The sequence below is a fragment of the Numenius arquata genome, chromosome 1, assembly GCF_964106895.1.
Source record: "Numenius arquata chromosome 1, bNumArq3.hap1.1, whole genome shotgun sequence".
NCBI lineage: Eukaryota > Metazoa > Chordata > Aves > Charadriiformes > Scolopacidae > Numenius > Numenius arquata.
This window is the reverse complement of record NC_133576.1, coordinates 133,331,710-133,350,293: the sequence shown is the minus strand read 5'-3', so window position 1 is coordinate 133,350,293 and position 18,584 is coordinate 133,331,710. Positions and strand designations below refer to the sequence as shown.

At 42.8% G+C, this 18,584-nt stretch overlaps 1 protein-coding gene across 1 annotated transcript; it reads right to left on the bottom strand.

Moving 5' to 3' along the window:
- Positions 1-3,656: 3,656 nt before the first annotated feature.
- ANKRD42 (ankyrin repeat domain 42) lies at positions 3,657-18,584 on the bottom strand. The gene is made up of 10 exons (XM_074152446.1): positions 18,396-18,584; positions 16,708-16,815; positions 15,698-15,817; positions 14,946-15,081; positions 10,767-10,967; positions 9,627-9,752; positions 7,956-8,061; positions 7,153-7,328; positions 6,617-6,743; positions 3,657-3,933 (listed from the first exon to the last, which is right to left on the bottom strand). The coding sequence occupies exons 1-10, from the start codon at positions 18,582-18,584 to the stop codon at positions 3,657-3,659; spliced, it is 1,566 nt and encodes a 521-aa protein (XP_074008547.1).

Here is an 18,584-nt window from a genome sequence, read left to right as displayed (position 1 = left end):
GGGATGGGTATTCTCAGCTCCTCAAGGCGGATAGTCAAGGAAGTTACACGAAGCTCCAAGAACAGCAATGAACAGCCCAGGCTGACCGGGCCATCAGCCTTTTCCACTGGCTGCACCCTTGGAAGAACCAGCAATGTACTTGCACACCAGTTCCCACACACAACCCACAGCAGGAGGAATTCAGGTGCCTCACCCAAGGCTGCTGATGGACTGGATGGCAAAGATCAGAAAAACGAGGTCTTGACTGTCCCATCAGTTTGCGGGAGTTACGTAGCAGGGAAAGGTCTGAAATGTCAGCTCTCTCGTCCCCGAAGTCAACACGTGAATGTCTGATCTATCCTCAAGATTTCATTTTTTTTAAAAAAAAAAAAGCTACAGTTTTTCTGTCTTTGCTGCTAAGCCAATCAATACTTCATATCTGCATCTTCTTTGCTGTCAGCAGGCTTGATAATTAAGATGATAGCCGATGACAGGCGAGAACGCTCGCTGAAATCAGCCACTGCACACAGCAATACAGTATTGCACTACAGGACTCCACCAACTCACTTCCCAGCCTGGGATAAAAGGGAGGAAAACAAACCAGTTCTAAAAGAGAATTCTGAAGCAAAAGAAATAGCTTGTAGCTGCAATTGCTACACACTGTGCCAGCTGGGGGTGAGGGGTTGACACATCAGGTTGTGATGTGAGCAGCCAGAAAGGCGGCCTGGTTAGAAGGGGAAAATTACTGAGCAGAAGAAACTGCCTGCTGGAAAATACTGACAGAGAATGCGTCTGCCAGCCTGGGAACTGTGCGGGCAGGAACCAGAAACATCCTTGAAGAGTGCAGAAGTGCAGCTGGCCTCTTGGAAGTACCGCTGTGGTACCCAAGAACCAGAGGCATCCAGGGATAGCGCCAATAAGTGCAAAAACAAGGGACTGTAAAGGCAACTTATCGTCTGAAAAGGTGGAAAATAGTCTGGGAAAATAAAAAATGGTCTGAAAGAATAGAAACCTCATCACCTATTGGCTGTTACAGGTGGAAAGTAGAAAATTAGAAATAGGAGCATCAGCATCTATTGGCTACTTGCAGTGTCCTCCACCTTCTTATATCTCTGATATAAAAAGGGCTTAATTTCTAATCCAAAATCAGGCACTTCCCATGCTGCACATGCTTTTCCTCTCCTAAACATGCTGAATTCTCCACACAAACTTCCTACGAGATCTTGGCCTCCCACCAGGGCCGCCTGCCTGACTCCAGACTCTGTGACGCAGATCATCTTTGAAGTGAGACTTTATTTTCTTGGTCCCTCCCTGGGCCCACTTTTGGGGTTCAGTTTACCCTCCCCTCTTTTGGGGACAGTTGAATCCCCCTCTGGGATCAGTTTGTCCTCCCTCTGGGATGGCTTAGCCCCTTCTGAAATCTCTAATTCCTTTCATACCAATATTATATATCTTTATAAGTAAGACTCTGTGTCCTTGTGTATTACAGAGTCCTACAAACCCACTGTTGCAATCTTTACACACCTGCAGGCCGGGTGACCCTTTAGGTGGTGACAACACCCCTCATGAAGCACCAGCCCAGTCTCAGATACCAGTTACCAGCCAAGATGAACTGTCAGTCACTGCATATGCAGTGTAGAAGTACTCGGGGATCAGTCCACTCCCTTTTGTAAATATGAAGATGAAGAATATGATGAAGATATGCAGGGAAAAAATTAGAAGGGCAAAAGCCCAAGCAGAACTTAATTTGGCTACCACAGTTAAAAATAACAAGAAGAGTTTTTTTCAGTATATCAATAAAAAAAGGAAGGCTAGGGAAAATGTAGGCCCACTGAAGAATGAGGTGGGTGCCTTGGTGGTGGAAGACACAGAGAAGGCGGAGTTGCTGAATGCTGAATGCCTTCTTTGCTTCGGTCTTCACTGCCAAAGCTGCCCCTCATGAATCCCAGCCCCTGGAGACAAGGGGGAAGGTCTGGAGAGAGGAAGACTTCCCTCTCTTGGGGAGGACTGGGTTAGAGACCACTTGGCCAAACTAGACATCCATAAGTCCATGAGCCCTGATGGGATGCACCCATGAGTGCTGAGAGAACTGGTAGATGTTATTGCTGAGCCACTCCCCATCATTTTTGAGAGGTCTTGGAGAACAGGTGAAGTGCCTGAGGACTGGAGGAAGGCAAATATCACAACAGTCTACAAAAAGGGCAAGAAGGACGACCCAGGGAACTACAGGCCGATTAGTCTCACCTCTGTCCCTGGGAAAATAATGGAGCGACTCGTTCTAGATGTCATCTCCAAACACACTGAAGATCAAGAAGTTATTGGAAGTGGTCAACATGGATTTACCAAGGGTAAATCATGCTTGAGCAATCCGATAGCCTTCTATGACGTTACAACTGGATGGCTGGATGAGGGGAGAGCAGCAGATGTCATCTACCTTGACTTCAGAAAGGCTTTTGACACTGTCTCCCATAACATCCTCATTAGAAAATTAAGGAAGTGTGGGCTAGATGAGGGGGCAGTGAGGTGGATTGAGAGCTGGCTGTGTGACAGAACTCAGAGGGTTGTAATTAATGGAGCAGGGTCAAGTTGGAGGCCCCCCCCAGCGGTCAGTACTCGGCCCAGTCCTGTTCAACATATTCATCAATGACCTGGATGAGGCGACAGAGTATATCCTCAGCAAGTTTGCCGATGATACCAAACTGGGAGGGGTGGCCGACACTCCAGAGGGCTGTGCTGCCATCCAGCGTGACCTGGACAGGCTGGAGAGCTGGGCAGAGAAGAACCTAATGAGGTTCAACAAGGGCAAATGTAGGGTCCTGTACCTGGGGAGGAAGAACCCCAGGCACCAATATAGGTTAGGGGTGGATCTTCTGGAAAGCACTACTGAGGAGAAGGATCTGGGAGTCCTGGTGGATAGCAAACTGTCCATGAGCCAGCAATGTGCCCTTGTTGCCAAGAGGGCCAATGGGATCCTGGGCTGCATAAGGAAGAGTGTGGCCAGTAGGTCGAGGGAGGTCATTCTTCCCCTCTACTCTGCACTGGTGAGGCCACAACTGGAATACTGCATCCAGTTCTGGGCTCCCCAATTCAAGAGAGACAGGGAACTACTGGAGAGAGTCCAGCGAAGGGCAACGAACATGATTAAGGGATTGGAGCATCTCCCTTACAAGGAAAGGCTGAGAGAGCTGGGACTCTTTAGCCTGGAGAAGAGAAGGCTGAGGGGAGACCTTATCTATGTTTACAAGTACCTAAAGGGTGGGTTGAAGGATGATGGAGCCAGACTCTTTTCAATGGTTGCCAGTGAGAGGATGAGGGGCAACAGGCACAAGCTGGAACATAGGAAGTTCCATTTGAATATAAAGAAAAACTTCTTCACGGTGAGGGTGACAGAGCCCTGGAACAGGCTGCCCAGGGAGGTCGTGGAGTCCCCTTCTCTGGAGATTTTCAAGACCCGCCCTGACGCAGTCCTGAGTAATGTGCTCTGGGCAATCCTGCTTCGGCAGGGGAGTTGGACTAGATGATGATCTCTAGAGGTCCCTTCCAACTCCGACAATTCTGTGACAATTCCATGACAATATTGGTGCTTCTCTGTCAGGCTACGAAGGGGAACATATCATTTCACAGCAGAGACACTGTCAGGACATGACAGAAGCTACTGCTCACTTCAGTGTCCCAAGCTAAAAGCTGTTGGCCCATTTACTCCAGCATTCCCTAGCACCATGCCTGGAAATCTTAGTGAGAACAAAGATGCTGAAACAACAGGCAGCAGCCTCTGTCCCACGCGTTGGGGGAGTTCGTGTGGCACTCACCAGAGGGAGAGCAGGGGGGACGCGAGTTTTCTCCAGGCTCTCTCTAAGGTGGTTTATCTCAGCACGGTAGTCATCCAGCTGGCTCTCCAGCTTCTCCCGCCTGACTCGCTCGTATTCCAGCTGGGCCTCCAGCTCCCTCACAGCCCTGCCAAAAGCAAAGGAGACAAGCAGAGCGTGAAGCACATCCAAACCTGCCCTGGCTACTCCACGGGGTCTTGTGCCTTTGCTAAGTCACAGCAGAAAGCAGCGCGGCACCCCTCGCACCAGCTGTGCTAGGGTGAGCTACAGCGAGCTCCCAGCTCAGAACTCTTAGAAACAGCTCTAAATAGCTGTTTTTCCTTCTTCGCTGCCAGCTGTGCGCAGTGCAATCTGGCCACGAGATGGAGACGTCTTCCCACACACTGAGCCAGGGTCTTGGGCAGGCTGTAACCCAGGCCCATCTCCAGCTGTGGAAGAGGGCGAGGAGCCCGAGGAGCAAAAAAGTTTAGTATGAAACAGGGAAAAAGCACAAAACTGGGATTCTGGAGGAGTCAGGACCAGCTTTTTCGTTTACATGCGGTGCTTCTACATCCTTCCTACGGATTGGCTTAGCCACAGATGACGAATACTCAAATGACAGCCTGCCTGACATTTACTCAAGGGAAACTGAAGCACTGGCTGATAAACAGTTGTACAAGATCTCCTTGGTCACACCCACAACGGCTCCTAAATTAATTGGGATTCCTGGAACTGGTTAGCTGAGACAGAATTCACATATATTCCTATTATAACAGCAATTGACCTCAGCAACTGAGTCATTTGAGTTGAGCTGGCTCTCCCCTGTACCAGCACGAATTAGCACAGCTACAAAGATGGAAAATTGGTAAAAGGAAAAGGGAGACATCTGCCCCATAGATTCAAACAGCACAGCAGGAAAGCTCTCGGCAAGAGCTACCGCATTTCCCAGACTGAAGCATTTCTGACTCACGCATCCCAAAGCTACCGGGCTGTACCAGCCTGACCGACACTGTAAGAATGGTCCCTGCTTATGCAGGGAAATCAGTGCTCAGGAGGACAGGCTGACTTCTTGCAACCTTCAGATTAATGACACACACAGTGGCAATTTTTTCCACGCAAAGCAGCCTGGTCAAAGCACTGGGCAGTGGTTCACAACGGGCCTCTTACAGTCAAAAAACATGCACTAAAGTGGGAATCTTCAAAATCTGCTACAGTAGCCTTCCCAAGTGGTAACTCCTGCCTTTCATCTAGCAAAATTAAAGTAATGAGGTTTTCTGGCATATGATACAAGCATCTTGGAGTTTATCCACAGGCAGGTACCCTGAGAAGGGTAGGAAGGTACGCTGAGAAGCTGTATTTCCATTTCAAACGGCCAATGTAGAGCTAGGGATGCTCTCTGGCCTCCACAGATGAAAGAGACCCTTCAGAAATTCTCACAGTTTTTCTAGTTTAGCCACACATACCACAGAAAACAAAATTCCTTAAAGAGCCTTATTAGAGCCCTCTAGTAGACAGATTTTGAGTAGTTGCTCTATCTAAAATGAACTCTAATTTCTGCCATTAGTCAACAATGACTTTTCCATCATTGCAAACAGATTGCTCTGACCTTCCAACGTAGGCATCAACATCTCAGCGGATCACCCTCCTCCTTTAAAACCAGGAGAGACACTCCTAGTAGTGATGAATCTCATCCTGAAGCACATGTCTAATTATGCCCTGAAAGTGGCTACATCTCTGCAAGGAGTCTAAAACAGAGCTCCAGGTAACTAATTTGGATGCAGATATCTACAGTACAGACACATCCAAGTTAAGGAAGATGGAGTTTCAGCCTGGGCTGAGTCAAAGTGTGATCTGCAACCAGAAGAAATCCTGGCCTCAGTTTCTTGGCTCATATACAGCTGTGAAAAGAACTATTTAATTCCTGTCTGTGACACCTATTACCTGCTCCAGATCTACACAGACTGTCAAGTCTGCTGTCGTCTTGATGGCGTGCAAGCTCTCTGGATACAGTCACCTCCCAGTGACCAAATAAAGACAGTGGTTTGGGGTGGCCCAAACACATAACGGACGTGGTTATCCAGAGACACTGAGAACAGTGGGTAGCCAAATCTTTGACAAGTAAAGGTGGAGACAGGGCTGTCTTTTGGATGATGCATTGTTGTTTAAGCTCTAAATCTTTGATAGACAGAAAGGCTTTTCTTTGAAACTGAAGAGAGTCTGCCCATCAGATCACCTGACCAATCTAACAGAACCCTTTCATTTAATGGAGATCCTGAGAATTAGACAGACTCTATGAAAAGTGCTTCACATGCATGGACAAGTTTGCTGAGATTTCTTTTTTCTGTGGTCTGGATATGAGCTAATGCTTTCTTGAGCACAGAAATATATTGCCCTTGACACAGAAATATAGCAGGTCACCGAATAATTCCTACTGTATATGCACTTCCACCCAAGCCATGCTAAGACTAATGCCTTTTTTCAGATTTATTAAACTGCATACAAGTATTTGGCATCCTCAACGCAAACGAAACAGCCAGGACTCATCAGACCTACTGCACATATGCTGCAGGAAAACCTGAAGGCTGGGCAGATAATCTTGCACAAGAAGTGTGGCTCCATCAAACACTTGTGCTATGGGGCTGATCCTGGTGGTAGAAGTCTAGAAACGGTCAGACAAATAAAGTGCTGAAGTCTGTTTCTTTTTCGCCTGGCTAAAGTTGGTAAGTGGAAAGGACAGAATGGCCAAAACAACTTGAGTGTAAGTTAGACTTAAAGGCAGCTTTAAAATGGGCCTCACAGAGTTAAACATCAGTAGGACAAGTTAATCTTACTTCTCAGCTTCCCTTTCTTCTTTTTTCATCTTCTTCTCCTCTTCAGTTATTCCTCCCAGCTGTCTGTAGTTGCTGTAGGCAATTTCTAGAAGGTGTTGAAGTTCTTGAATCTTGCGAAAGGCCCTTACTGTAAGACAGAGTTCTCCAGGTAGGTAAAATGCATGGAGGAGACAGTCATGCTGGAATCTAATAGTCTGGAAAATAGTCTCACAAACACAGAGCAGAAATCACACTGCTTAGCAAATACTGAGCTACGCCTGACACCCACACAGCAGACATATCTCAAAAACAAGCAGCAATCCAATATGGCTTCACCAACATGGATTAAAACAGTGGAACAATTATGATCTAATTGCCCTCTGCTATGCTTTCTAATTTTCCACAATTTGTTTGAATGCTCAGTGGTACAGACAGCCTGTCAACTATCTCATCTTGCAATAAAAAATCACAGGAGTTGGCAGAAACTGTGCAACTAGGACTATAGTGTCTTTATACCAACTTTTTCAAATAAGGAGTGATGGAAAGACAGTGCTTACTGCGTGCGTTTCTTTTCTCTGCTTTATCCAGGGTTAAATCTTCTTTGCTATCTGTACTCCCTTCCACTCCATGTCTTTCAAAAAACTTTATGCTGTTTGCGTCTAGTTCTTCATCACTAGAGTTACTGTCTCCAGTTCCTTGCGTCAAGAGTTCCACAGCTGCCGGTTGGGCAAATCTGCACAGAGAACAATTAACCTACACTGAAATATCCCCGTTATCTGGAAAAATGCAGCCACGCTCCCTGCATTTGATAGAAACTCTCTGAAACTCTTCATGTTCCCATTTATTGGAGAGGGTTTCAGGATTAAAGGAAGCACTGGTACACAAACTATAAGCAGCTATTCTGCTTTTTGTCGTATTCTGACAGCATGAGTTCTGCCTCAATGAAATCGTATGACAGTGACTCCCACATCAGAGGTATCTTTTCCTTTGCAGGTTTTCTTAACTGAATCTCATCAGAAACTGAATTATTTTCATTAATGCAAAATTCAATTGGTCTTTGCTAGCTCTCATTTACTTTGTGCAGCAGGAGCATACTGGCTCACAGCTTTCCTTTTGCAGATCAGCTACTTTTCATCTTTTATGTCTGACCTTGCTAAAAAAAAATATTAAATTAAGTGAAAATTAAAACCTTTTATAGCTACAATACATCTTTGCTTATCACTCAGAGCCGGAATTCATGGGCCTGATCTGTGCTTGATCCATCACTGAAAATCAGGATTAATTCCAATAAAGCTGACATGATATTGATAAATAATTGGTAAGTAAATAAATGACAAAGCTACAGGAAATGTACTGCTACCTCTTGGCTACATCCTTTGGAGTCTCTCCAGCGTCATTTGTAATGTCACAATCGGCTCCCATTTCCATCAACCACTGTAAGCAGTGGATATGCCCCTGCCCAGCAGCTAAGGGAAGGAAGGCACACACGAGTCAGTAATATACAACTGAAGTGTTTCACACCTAAAACATCCCCCTCTTGTCATTATTTGACATGCCAGAGGCCGGGTTCACTAACACACCATGGGAGATACTATTTCAGCACAAGCCTGTATTTCAAGATGCTCGAGTCACATGGGTACATGCAGTTTTGGGGAAGATCACACAATGTGGTTTTGTGTCTCTTTCTAGTTCCAGAAATTTACAGGCAACTCTCTTCCTGGACAAGAGTGAAACTAAACTTGCCCAGTCTCATACGCTGAGCATGAGCCACTCGAATAATGTTGCAGTAAGTCCTATATATGTCATAGATTTGCAGCAAAACAGTGTCACCTCTCTCCAACTCTGGGCAGACACAACTGGTTGCCCCAATATCTGGTGTGTGCTCTGCTGGAGACCTTCTCTCCTGTCTCATGGAGAAGGATAGAATCCAGGGCTTTGTGCTGGAGCTATAGGTACATCATTTCCTGGGTCAGACACTGAAGGCAACACTTCTTTGCTAATCCTTTCTTAGTCATGTGATGCAGCATGGCTACTGCTCATCCCACGGGGTCCCAGGAATGATGTCTCACATATGGAAGATGGTATTTGGCATGTCTAGCTGAAACCGGTAAGCAGTTTTCCTCAAGGAAGAAGAAATCCATTTCTTGACAGCACCCCCTTTGGATGTTTGCCTTATTTGTTTTCTTACTGAGATAAGGAAATGAAATTACAATCAGACATAGTATTTCCCCATAATACCAGCATTGCATGTAAAGATTGGGGATGAAACAATTGTAGATTAGCACCATTCCAAGAAAAGAGGGTGGGAAAAAATGTAGAAAACACTTTTAAAATCAATACATACCAATTTTCATGAGAACTTTAATTATGTTTTGAAAAATTCTATCATTTATATGTATTCAAAAAGAAATATGGGAAATAGTGCTAAAAGCATATTACAAGAATACCTCCCTCCTCCTTTCCTCTCCTATTCTTCCAGCCATTCCTGTGAAGCCCTCAAACACAACAGGATCATTTTTCTGTAACACCAACACTCCGCTACATATCAGGGTGTTAGATACCAGCAGTTTACCTTCCTTCACAGCGTACTACCAGACTGCTTTGTTGTGGTTTTTACAACACATCTCCACAGTACTGATATGCTCAGTAAATAAAGGCCCAGGCCACAATACAAATCATTCTTATACCTAGCTATCCAACGTGTCTAAAAGTCACATCTCACCTGACAAAAAAAAACCCAAAACCTACTATTTAGTTTTCAGTTGAGATGTTGTTTTCTCTTTAATACAAACTCTTTTTTCTTGACTTCAGCTTGGTTACTTTGTTTTTAAAGTGACACCTACTTTAAAGTGACACCTACTGACACATACAAATGTCACAAAATCTGTTTTTCAGGGTTGCCCATTTTAGCCCTTAAGAAACGAGATGCTGTTTTTCATGAAGTTTATCTGATGAGCAGCCACCTGAAAAACTAAGTAAACAAGTCAGCAACAAACAGTAACAAGCTGAAACACAGATCATAATTACTGACCTTTGTGCATGAGAGTGGATCCCTTATCATCCCGTTCATTAATATTGATTACTCCACTTCTCACTAATCTTCTAAGCACTAACAAGTCCCCTTTGAAAGCAGCATCATGGGCTGGGAAAGCTAAAACTGAAAATGAAATATATATATAATATTTCCAAACAGATGCCAGTAATTCCACTAAACCTGCTCTCAGCTGCCTCTCACTGCTTGCCTCTCTGATAGCAACTTATGCACGGGCACTTCACAGCTGTAGTTAGCCAGGTTAAGGCACCCTCAATCATTTAAAATGCAGCTGCATAACTAGCACTGTTCATTATAGACTTGATTAAACATGTCTTGGTTACAACTACAGGCATCTTATACGGTTGAGAGATTAACTTTGTAAACCTGAAATAACAAGTATACCTTTGTTTTACAGTTGATGTTGTTTTATGGGTGGTAACTGGAGTCATTTGTCTATTTTGAATTTCAGTCTAACCATATATATATAAACTATTTCACTTCTTACTTAAAAACTACCCATACAGACAATTTTTTTTTTCCAATTATTTTTTATATACGGGGACTACTGACATATATACATATATGTATAATGACAAAAGACTAGCAGACAAGGACAGTAAGTGTCTGGAAAAAGTAGAGAGGTGAAGGAGCAGTTCCCATATCCTTGCTCTGCTGAAGGCTCTCCTTACAGACCTTGCCACACTTGTATCCTTTAGCTCCTCTGACTGCAGCAGCACTGCTGGTGAGCAAGTAACCTTCATTTCAGTGGGACATTTTCGGGCTAAGTTCCTATTCAATGCAAGTAGGGATTTCTGAGCAGGCAAATCTGAAAACTCATGAAAATTATACAGCTCATCTGAATGTCTACTGGAGTCTAAGAATACGGATAACTTGGTATTCATAGTTCAACATAGCATGACATGTTTTATTTCAATAATGGGTAAACCTAAGACATTTATAAAATCACATTGAGTTTCCCCGTCCTAGCTACCAGTAAGCGTTGTAAGCATTGAAAGGAATAGGTCTTCCTTATATTGGTAATTTAAATGTTACACTTCTGCTTATACAAGTTTTCAGAATCAAGCATTTGTATAGAATTACAATGACTATTTTAACAGTATCTTGATCCACACTCACCTTCCTGTGTCTCTGGATGCTCCTCCTCTTTTTCCACACTGTCAATATATTGCAGAATATTATCTTTATAGAACCGTTCAGCCAAGTCCCTTGGAGTCTCTCCTTGATCATTCCTGGCTTTCAATGTGTGCGCGACACTGGCCATTTTACTGACCAGGAACTTAAAGCAATGCAAGTGTCCTTCCGCTGCTGACAGGTGAGCTACAGCACAGGGTGAAACAAAGTCCATCAGAGCAGAGCAGTGCTCTCATGACTAGTTAGATCTAGCTCATCTACCAGCACCTGAGCCATCCAACATGGCACAACAAGCACCAGCTGGACAGAGGATTCTTGGCTCCTACCCAGGACAGAGTTCAGCTCTATGAACTGGAGGTAAAAGAGTCAAGGATAGGATCTTCAAGAAGATTGCCTGGCAGAGCTGGTTGCAAGAGACAACACAACACCGCCAAGACACCTTTGAGCACTCGCTAGGAGAGCGTGTCACTGAGGTCTCATCTTCCCCATGAACACAAATGTCACTCCTCAGCAGCTCTCTGACTTCGCTGTCCTCAGAATACTCATTACAGAATGCCAGCAAGGGGTGCCCTTGTTTAGGAGTTGAGGCCATTTCTCCTTTAGTCCCACCTCCACTGTGTCACCAGAAACAAGTTTTGTCACACATCTGCACCTCAGTTACCCCACCTATAAAATGCGGACAGTGACATTCGCTTTACTGGTTAAAGTATTTGGAGGTACAACCCATGACAGAGGCATCTTTTCCCAGTACTTCTGTCCTACATTTCTTTCCTGCTGCTGTTGTAGAGGGTTGCTGTGTGGGGGGCTGCTCATCCTCCCCACAGCAGTGACTGCTTCCCTGTGGGGAGGTCGTTTCCTCTGCTGTCCTTTGGGCTATACCAAAGTATTATTTAATACTTATTTAAATATACCAAGGCTATTTAATACTACTAAAGTGCTGGACCTACAACAAAGTAAGAGGTACAAAACACATGCTCATTATTTTGAAATTATTGTATTCTCTAGTCCCGTTAAAGGACAGAGGTTGCCAAATAAATGCGTATTACGTGTTATCACTCCATGAAAATGCTCTGTAAAAGCTGGCTGATGTTCTATAGGTGAAAAGATTAGTTTGTCTCCAGGTAAGAATCTAATTATCTTCATAGTTAGAATCATAGAATCATGGAATGGTTTGGGTTGGAAGGGACCTTAAAAGATCATCGAGTTCCAACGCCCTCCCATGGGCAGGGACACCTCCCACTAGAGTAGGTTGCTCAAAGCCCCATCCAGCCTGGCCTTAAACACTTCCAGGGATGGGGCATCCACAACTTCCCTGGGCAACCTGTTCCAGTGCTTCACTACCCTTAGAGTAAAGAATTTCTTCCTAATATCTAATCTAAATCTCCCCTCTTCCAATTTAAAACCATTACCCCTTGTCCTGTCACTACACTTTCTGACAAAGAGTCCCTCTCCGGCTCTCCTGTAGGCTCCCTTCAGATATTGGAAGGCTGCTATGAGGTCTCCCCGGAGCCTTCTCTTCTCCAGGCTGAAATTAATAAACAATGTACCATTAATAAACAATGTACCCAGGACCAAAAAAACCCATGTCACTTAAGTTATTTTTTGGCACATCAATTTCTCTGTTGCAAACTATCAACAGCTTTTCAGAGCGTAACCGCTCTAAAAGGTGATGGATATTGGTTTTATGGCAAGATGACAATAGTTAGGTACAGACGATTGCTAAAATTTAAAGCTACAAAATCTGAGCTTCACTGAAATCAGGGCAGTTTTTCCCACCATCTTAATTTTATTTCAGTGAGTTAGTTACTCAGGGAGAAGTGAAAAGAAGAGGTACCACCTTAAAAGTAAGTACTGATTACTAGTCAGCTGGTGAAATACTGACTCAACCCTTACAAATCCACTTTCAGATATCTAAAATCTCATGGATAAAACTTCATCTTTTGGGATGAAACTTTGTTTTTTAATCAGATGTCTGTCCTATGCACATAAAGGAACTTTTCATAGGTGGCTTTTAACCCGTGTGTTTCTCAGTAGCTAATGCCCGACATATAACAATGCTGTATGAGCCTCAGGCACGCTGAGCACTTGCAGTTGAAACTAAAGACAGAGAATACTGTGATGTTAACACAAAATATACAGCTTAATGCTGAGAACTTTGAAAAACCTTATCTCGGGCATCACAAATAGGCAGTGGGAAGTTGGTGTTGGTATCCACTTCTCTGTGTTTCATCTCGCCTTCTATAAAATCAGGCTAACACTATTCACTCTTTGCTCTTCTCAAAGTGGTGAGTGTAAAAACACTGTATAAAATTCAAATGTTGCACTACAATTAAATTAATATTATATTTAGAACAGGTTTAACTAGTGAGCAATAAATGAAAAACTGATATGGCCGAAAACCAAATACAGAGAGAAAACAAAATGTTTAATTAATGAGCACAGCCCGTTCTGTATACTGAATGAGCCACAGTTCTCACCCCAAATTAGCATGCTATAAGTAATTAAAGCCTCTGCCATAACACACACATGTGAAAGGTGCAGCCAAGTTTTAGGTGTACGGCATTGCAACCTCAGTAAATTTCTTTCAGTATAATGTTAGGAAAAATTAGAGCACTATCCAGCTAATCTTGAAGCTGAATTATGTAAAGATGGTTTAAGTTCACTTTGCTGTTTCAGAGGCTGAGGAAAAGCTCGTCTGTACATCACACCACTTTATGAATCTTTTACTAGCAATGTTCCAAAGCATTTTATTTCCTTTGGATGATAAAGACCAGGCTGGATGGGGCTTTGAGCAACCTGCTCTAGTGGAGGTGTCCCTGCCCGTGGCAGGGGGGTCAGAACTCGATGATCTTTAAGGTCCCTTCAACTCTAACCATTCTATGATTCTATGATTCTATAATACGATCAAATGAAACAGAACAAATGCTGGAGGATCAAGGATCTGTACATGTCAAAATAACAACAAAAACAATTTTCTACTAACCAGTATATAGGAGCATTTAAGTAGAACTGTGATGGCATTTGCCACCTCTCCATAAAGGTTTGTTATCAGGGTGTTCCCAAATGCAAATAAAGCTACCTTCTACACTGCCACCAGGGTGCCTCTCATCATGACCCCTTATTGCTAATACACCACATGTCCTGCTGGGTTGCAGGAGCCTCCCATTCTTTAACAAGACCCAGGTTTGCAAAACAGAACATAGATAGCAGTTTACTAGGTAAAAGTGATGCTTAACAGGGGGTAAAAGAATTTAAGAAGGGATTTTAAAAGATAACTCTGAACAAGTTATGAAGAATTTTCACTGAATTTCACTGAATTTTTAGAGTTGGAAGGGACCATAAAGATCATCTAGTCCAAAAAAGAATATGTTATTTGGAACAAATAATGTGACAAACCATAAGAAGAAAAGTGCTAAAAGGGGAAGGATGCAATGAGAACACGGGGTATGAACAATAGCCTTCAACTTACAGAGGATATGGAGGCAGTGGCGTGGTAGGCAGAGGGACACTGAGAGCTATGAAGAGCAAGGAATAAATACTGCCCATTTTTTGTGCTAACGTGACTAGGATCATGATTATGAAAAGAGTACAGGTTACAGATAATACAGAATACCGATATTCCAGAAATCAAGATGAAGAAATGGCAGGTAAATGAGAACAAGGGTTTTACCAAATCAGTTAAGAAACAGTGGGATACAAAAAGCTGCATATGAACATGCCAGAATCTGATCACACTGGGCCAGCCATTAAAGCCTGGCACAAATTCAAAAAGGAGCATACAGCAGCTGAAACTGCCTCCTGCTCCACCCACCCTTCTCCTCCTGTCACCCCCATTGGCACAGGCGTTCCATCACACGCGTATGAGATGTTACCCACCTACACAGCGCTCTCAGCCTGGCTCAGCCTGCTCCCCATCCCAGCACCCATCAGCTCGGATTCTTTCCAGAAGCAGGAGGTGAACAGGATATTATCACCAACAGATAAATAACTTTGGCTTTTATAAATTCCCCCCATCATCATAAAAATGGAATAACTATGTTGATTGCATGGAATCAAATAGAAAATGCTGCTGGTGTGCATTACTTATAATTTGCTGCAATTATCATATCACAAAACTGTAAATCAAAGGTTAAAAAAAAAAAAGTATTATTTATCCTGATATACCTGGAAGGTTTCCATTGTTATCCACATCATCTATGCACGCTCCCCATCTAACAAGAAGCTGCAAACACCCCAAGCGACCATGAAAAGCAGCATAATGAACAGGCTTCCAGTCATTCCTGTCTGAAACATTTACATTCTAAAATGAAAGCAGCAGGTTAATTTGTTCATTTATGAATCTTAGACACAAGACAAATTTTATAAATAGGAATCAGCTGTTCATTGTGTTAATCTATTTAAAACAAATCAAATAGTTTTTTTCAAAGTTCACACCACGTATGCAGCTCCCGTTTCAAAACACATACTTTTCACAGGTTCTTGGTTTTATTTAAACAATACACATATAAAAGATGCATTTTTAGACATACTTCTATCACTACATTAGTCACTATTTCTTAAATAGGCATCTAGCTTTTTTTTTTTTAAGTTTATATCTCCTTTACTACAGAAGATTTGTACAACTGCAAAAAAATCACAACCACCACAGGGCCTGATCTTCATTTAATGACAACCTCAGTGGAACGTGATTTACTCACATTATTGATTCTCTCTAGATTTTTGGATTATTTCTCTAATGTATCTTACAATAAAAGAAAAAAAGAAATTTACCCTAAAAATAAATTCACCAGCAGGAACATATGAACACTAATTAGTCTACAGTCCTAAATCTTAGTTTAAGCTGGGGAGTGTTTTGTTTGGAAAAAGATACCAGACTTTGGCTCTGCGTGAAGGAATCGCAGGTGAAAGTCTCTCACCGCTCCACTTCGCAGTATGGTCTGTAAGGTGTAAGACTGCCCATGGGCTGCAGCCAAGTGGGACGGAGTGCACCCACGATCATCTTGAGCTTCTGCGTTTGCTCCATTTATTAACAGAGCCTAAAAGAAATGCAAAGCAGAAGTTCAGTTCACAAGCTGAAAAAGCAAACATCACCAAGCAGGATGTCCTGGTGTCAGCTGGGATAGTTAATTTTTTTTTTTCTAGTGGTTGCTGTGTTTCAGATTTGGTATGAAAGGAATGTCAATAATGCATATCATTTTAGTTGTTGCCAGGTGATGTCTATATTTTTCAAGGACTTTTTTCAGTTTCCCACGGAAGCTAAGAAAGAGCATGGATAGAATGACGTCATGCTCCCTATATAAATGGGCTTAGCCAGGGAGGAGGGGGGTACTCGCGATCACTGCTCAGGACGGTGCCAATTCACCAATTTACCGACTGGTGCAAGTGACTTGTGTCTTGTATATTCTATTATTATTATTATTATTATTATTATAAGTTACTTGTGTCTTGTATATTCTGTTGTTGTTGTTGTTGCTGTTGTTATTATAATAATTATTATTATTATTATTACATTATTGCTCTATTAAATTACCTTTATCTCAACCCACAAGGTTTTTTTCCCCTTTCCCCTCCTTTTCTCCCTCTTTTCCCCACTCTCCTCGAGGAAGGGGAAAAATGAACAGGCGGCTGCATGGTCCCAGCTGTTGGCTGAGGTTAACCCACAACACAGACTTGAGGTGACCAGCAGATGATCAGCGCTGGGCTGACCTCAAGGCAATGACACTGTGCAAAATAAATCTGTTTGCGCAGACAGCACAAATGAATGCACTGTTTTTAACAAGAGTGACTTGATTCCAGATGTAAAGACATCACGATGAGATACTCACAGCTCCATTAGGCGCTCTCTCAGCTCATCCTCATAATGAACTTGTCTAAACAGAAGGTCTGCCCTACTTGCTTTAGCTTGAGAGCGAGTATTTACACGTACCTGCATGCAAGCGTCCTGACCTCGGATAGCCGCGAGGTGAGCTGCTGTCCAGCCTCTGACAGTCACCTCGGCCACATCAGCTCCGTGCCACAGCAACCAGTGAAGGCACTGCCCAACCAAAACCAAAGGTTTTCAGTTAACTATTCTTATCAGGTATCTGAGGCACGTTTTAACTATAATTTATCAGTCGCTGTTACATTTCAAAACAGTACTGGAATACTTCATTATGGAAATATGATGCCCAGAGCACCCCTTAGCCAGACACTTGTGCATTAGGGAGTTACAGGTAAGTTATGCTTTCCAGGTTTCACCCAGCAGTACAAAAAGTGCAAATAACCTACTAATTCAGTCCCTAGCACTGATTTTACAGTATGGCTTCTTGATTTTACTCTTCCAAACTTAAAATGTAATCTGTGAGAGTATTCACACGGCATAAGGTAAAAGCATTGGACAAAACAATGCAAATATGCTCACTTGAATTCCAGCTAAAATTACTGGCAGGAAAAATACAATGAACCAAATTTAAAGCCTCATGTAATTTATTAGGCTCCTCAGGTGTACGCAATCCCATCTCCCTTCTCATCCTTCCACAGCTTTTTTGCCTATTCGCCTTTTTCCAGCAGATATTATTGCTTGCAATGGAAAGTTTTATAGACTATCCAAAACCAGCTAGAGGACTAGCTAAGTGAAAACTTTGTATTATATCTTATTATGATTTACTATCTTCTTTTAGGCCAGCCTACAGCTCTGGTTTCTCCACTGTTTTCACAAAGGAGCTTAGCGACAAATAGATGGCAGATAATTCAATAAAGCCTGATACACTGATTGCAAAGTAGGAGAGTCAAATGAAAAACGGCAGAATTTATAGAGGCAGAAAAGGGTGGGTAAGCAATTTGTTTTTAGGGTTGACAACATGATGATCAGCATTTCTTGACAGTTTCTGTACATTCCAGTAACAGCGCTACACTTATTATTCCTCCAGTTTAGCAAGAACTTTACATTCTTTCCTCTGGGACATGAATTTTTATATGGTTATTTGTGGCCTCGTTGCTTCAAGGTTAGATTGCTATAAAGATTGTACAAGGACGCTACAAGAAGAAGGTGAATGTTGTGCTGAATACAGCAGCTCGGTCCCCCTGGCAGTTCAAAACATTTGTGCAAGCACCTGCTGATTTCTCCATCAATATTCAACAGTTTTATTTATTAAAATAAAATGCCTTATGACTATTTCTATAGAGCATGAGGCATGAGATGAGACATTGGTAAATAGAATGAACATGTTTTCGTGTCACTTCTTGCCTGTTTCAATCACCTGCAAAACATTTTACACATCTTGCAGGATTTTCTAGGTGTCCCAAGAGAAAGAAAAAACACAACAGGGACAAAAGAAGGTCATGAGTCTGGAACGGAAGCCATAGGGCACACTTTGCTCAGAGTAAGAAAATCACTGATTTTGTAAAATCTGGCACCGTTGACTCTGTAAACTGCCTGGGGCTTCAGAAAGGCAAAATGAAAACCTAAAATCCTGTACTTCTGTTCTTGGCGAATACATTTGACGAGAAAAACAGGCAGAGATTATTGATTTAGCTTGATCAAAGCTAGCAATTTTGTGTTCAGCCTCTCCCAAAGAAGGAAAACATTAACCTTATAAAACCTTGCTGTGTCTGAACACTAACATAATGTTTTACCTCCAGACTTCCAGAGTGCGCAGCACAGTGCAACGGTGTGAATTTGTGGACCAAATCCACCTCATTAATACTGGCTCCACTTTTTATCATTGACGCAAGCTGTTCTACATCACCAGCTTTCACTGCCTCATGTACACTACTATAGTTTTGCTTCTTCTTGACAGCTAGTGAGGAATAATAAAAGGGCAT

Excerpts from the sequence above, each read along its gene's own strand:
- ANKRD42 (XM_074152446.1), bottom strand. The coding sequence starts at position 18,584 with ATGCCCTTTTATTATTCCTCACTAGCTGTCAAGAAGAAGCAAAACTAT. Across the intron at positions 15,818-16,707 it reads GTCAGGACGCTTGCATGCAG|GCTCTGTTAATAAATGGAGC; the intron begins GTACGTGTAAAT and ends CATTTCTTTTAG. Across the intron at positions 6,744-7,152 it reads AGAGAAAAGAAACGCACGCA|TAAGGGCCTTTCGCAAGATT; the intron begins GTAAGCACTGTC and ends TCTGTCTTACAG.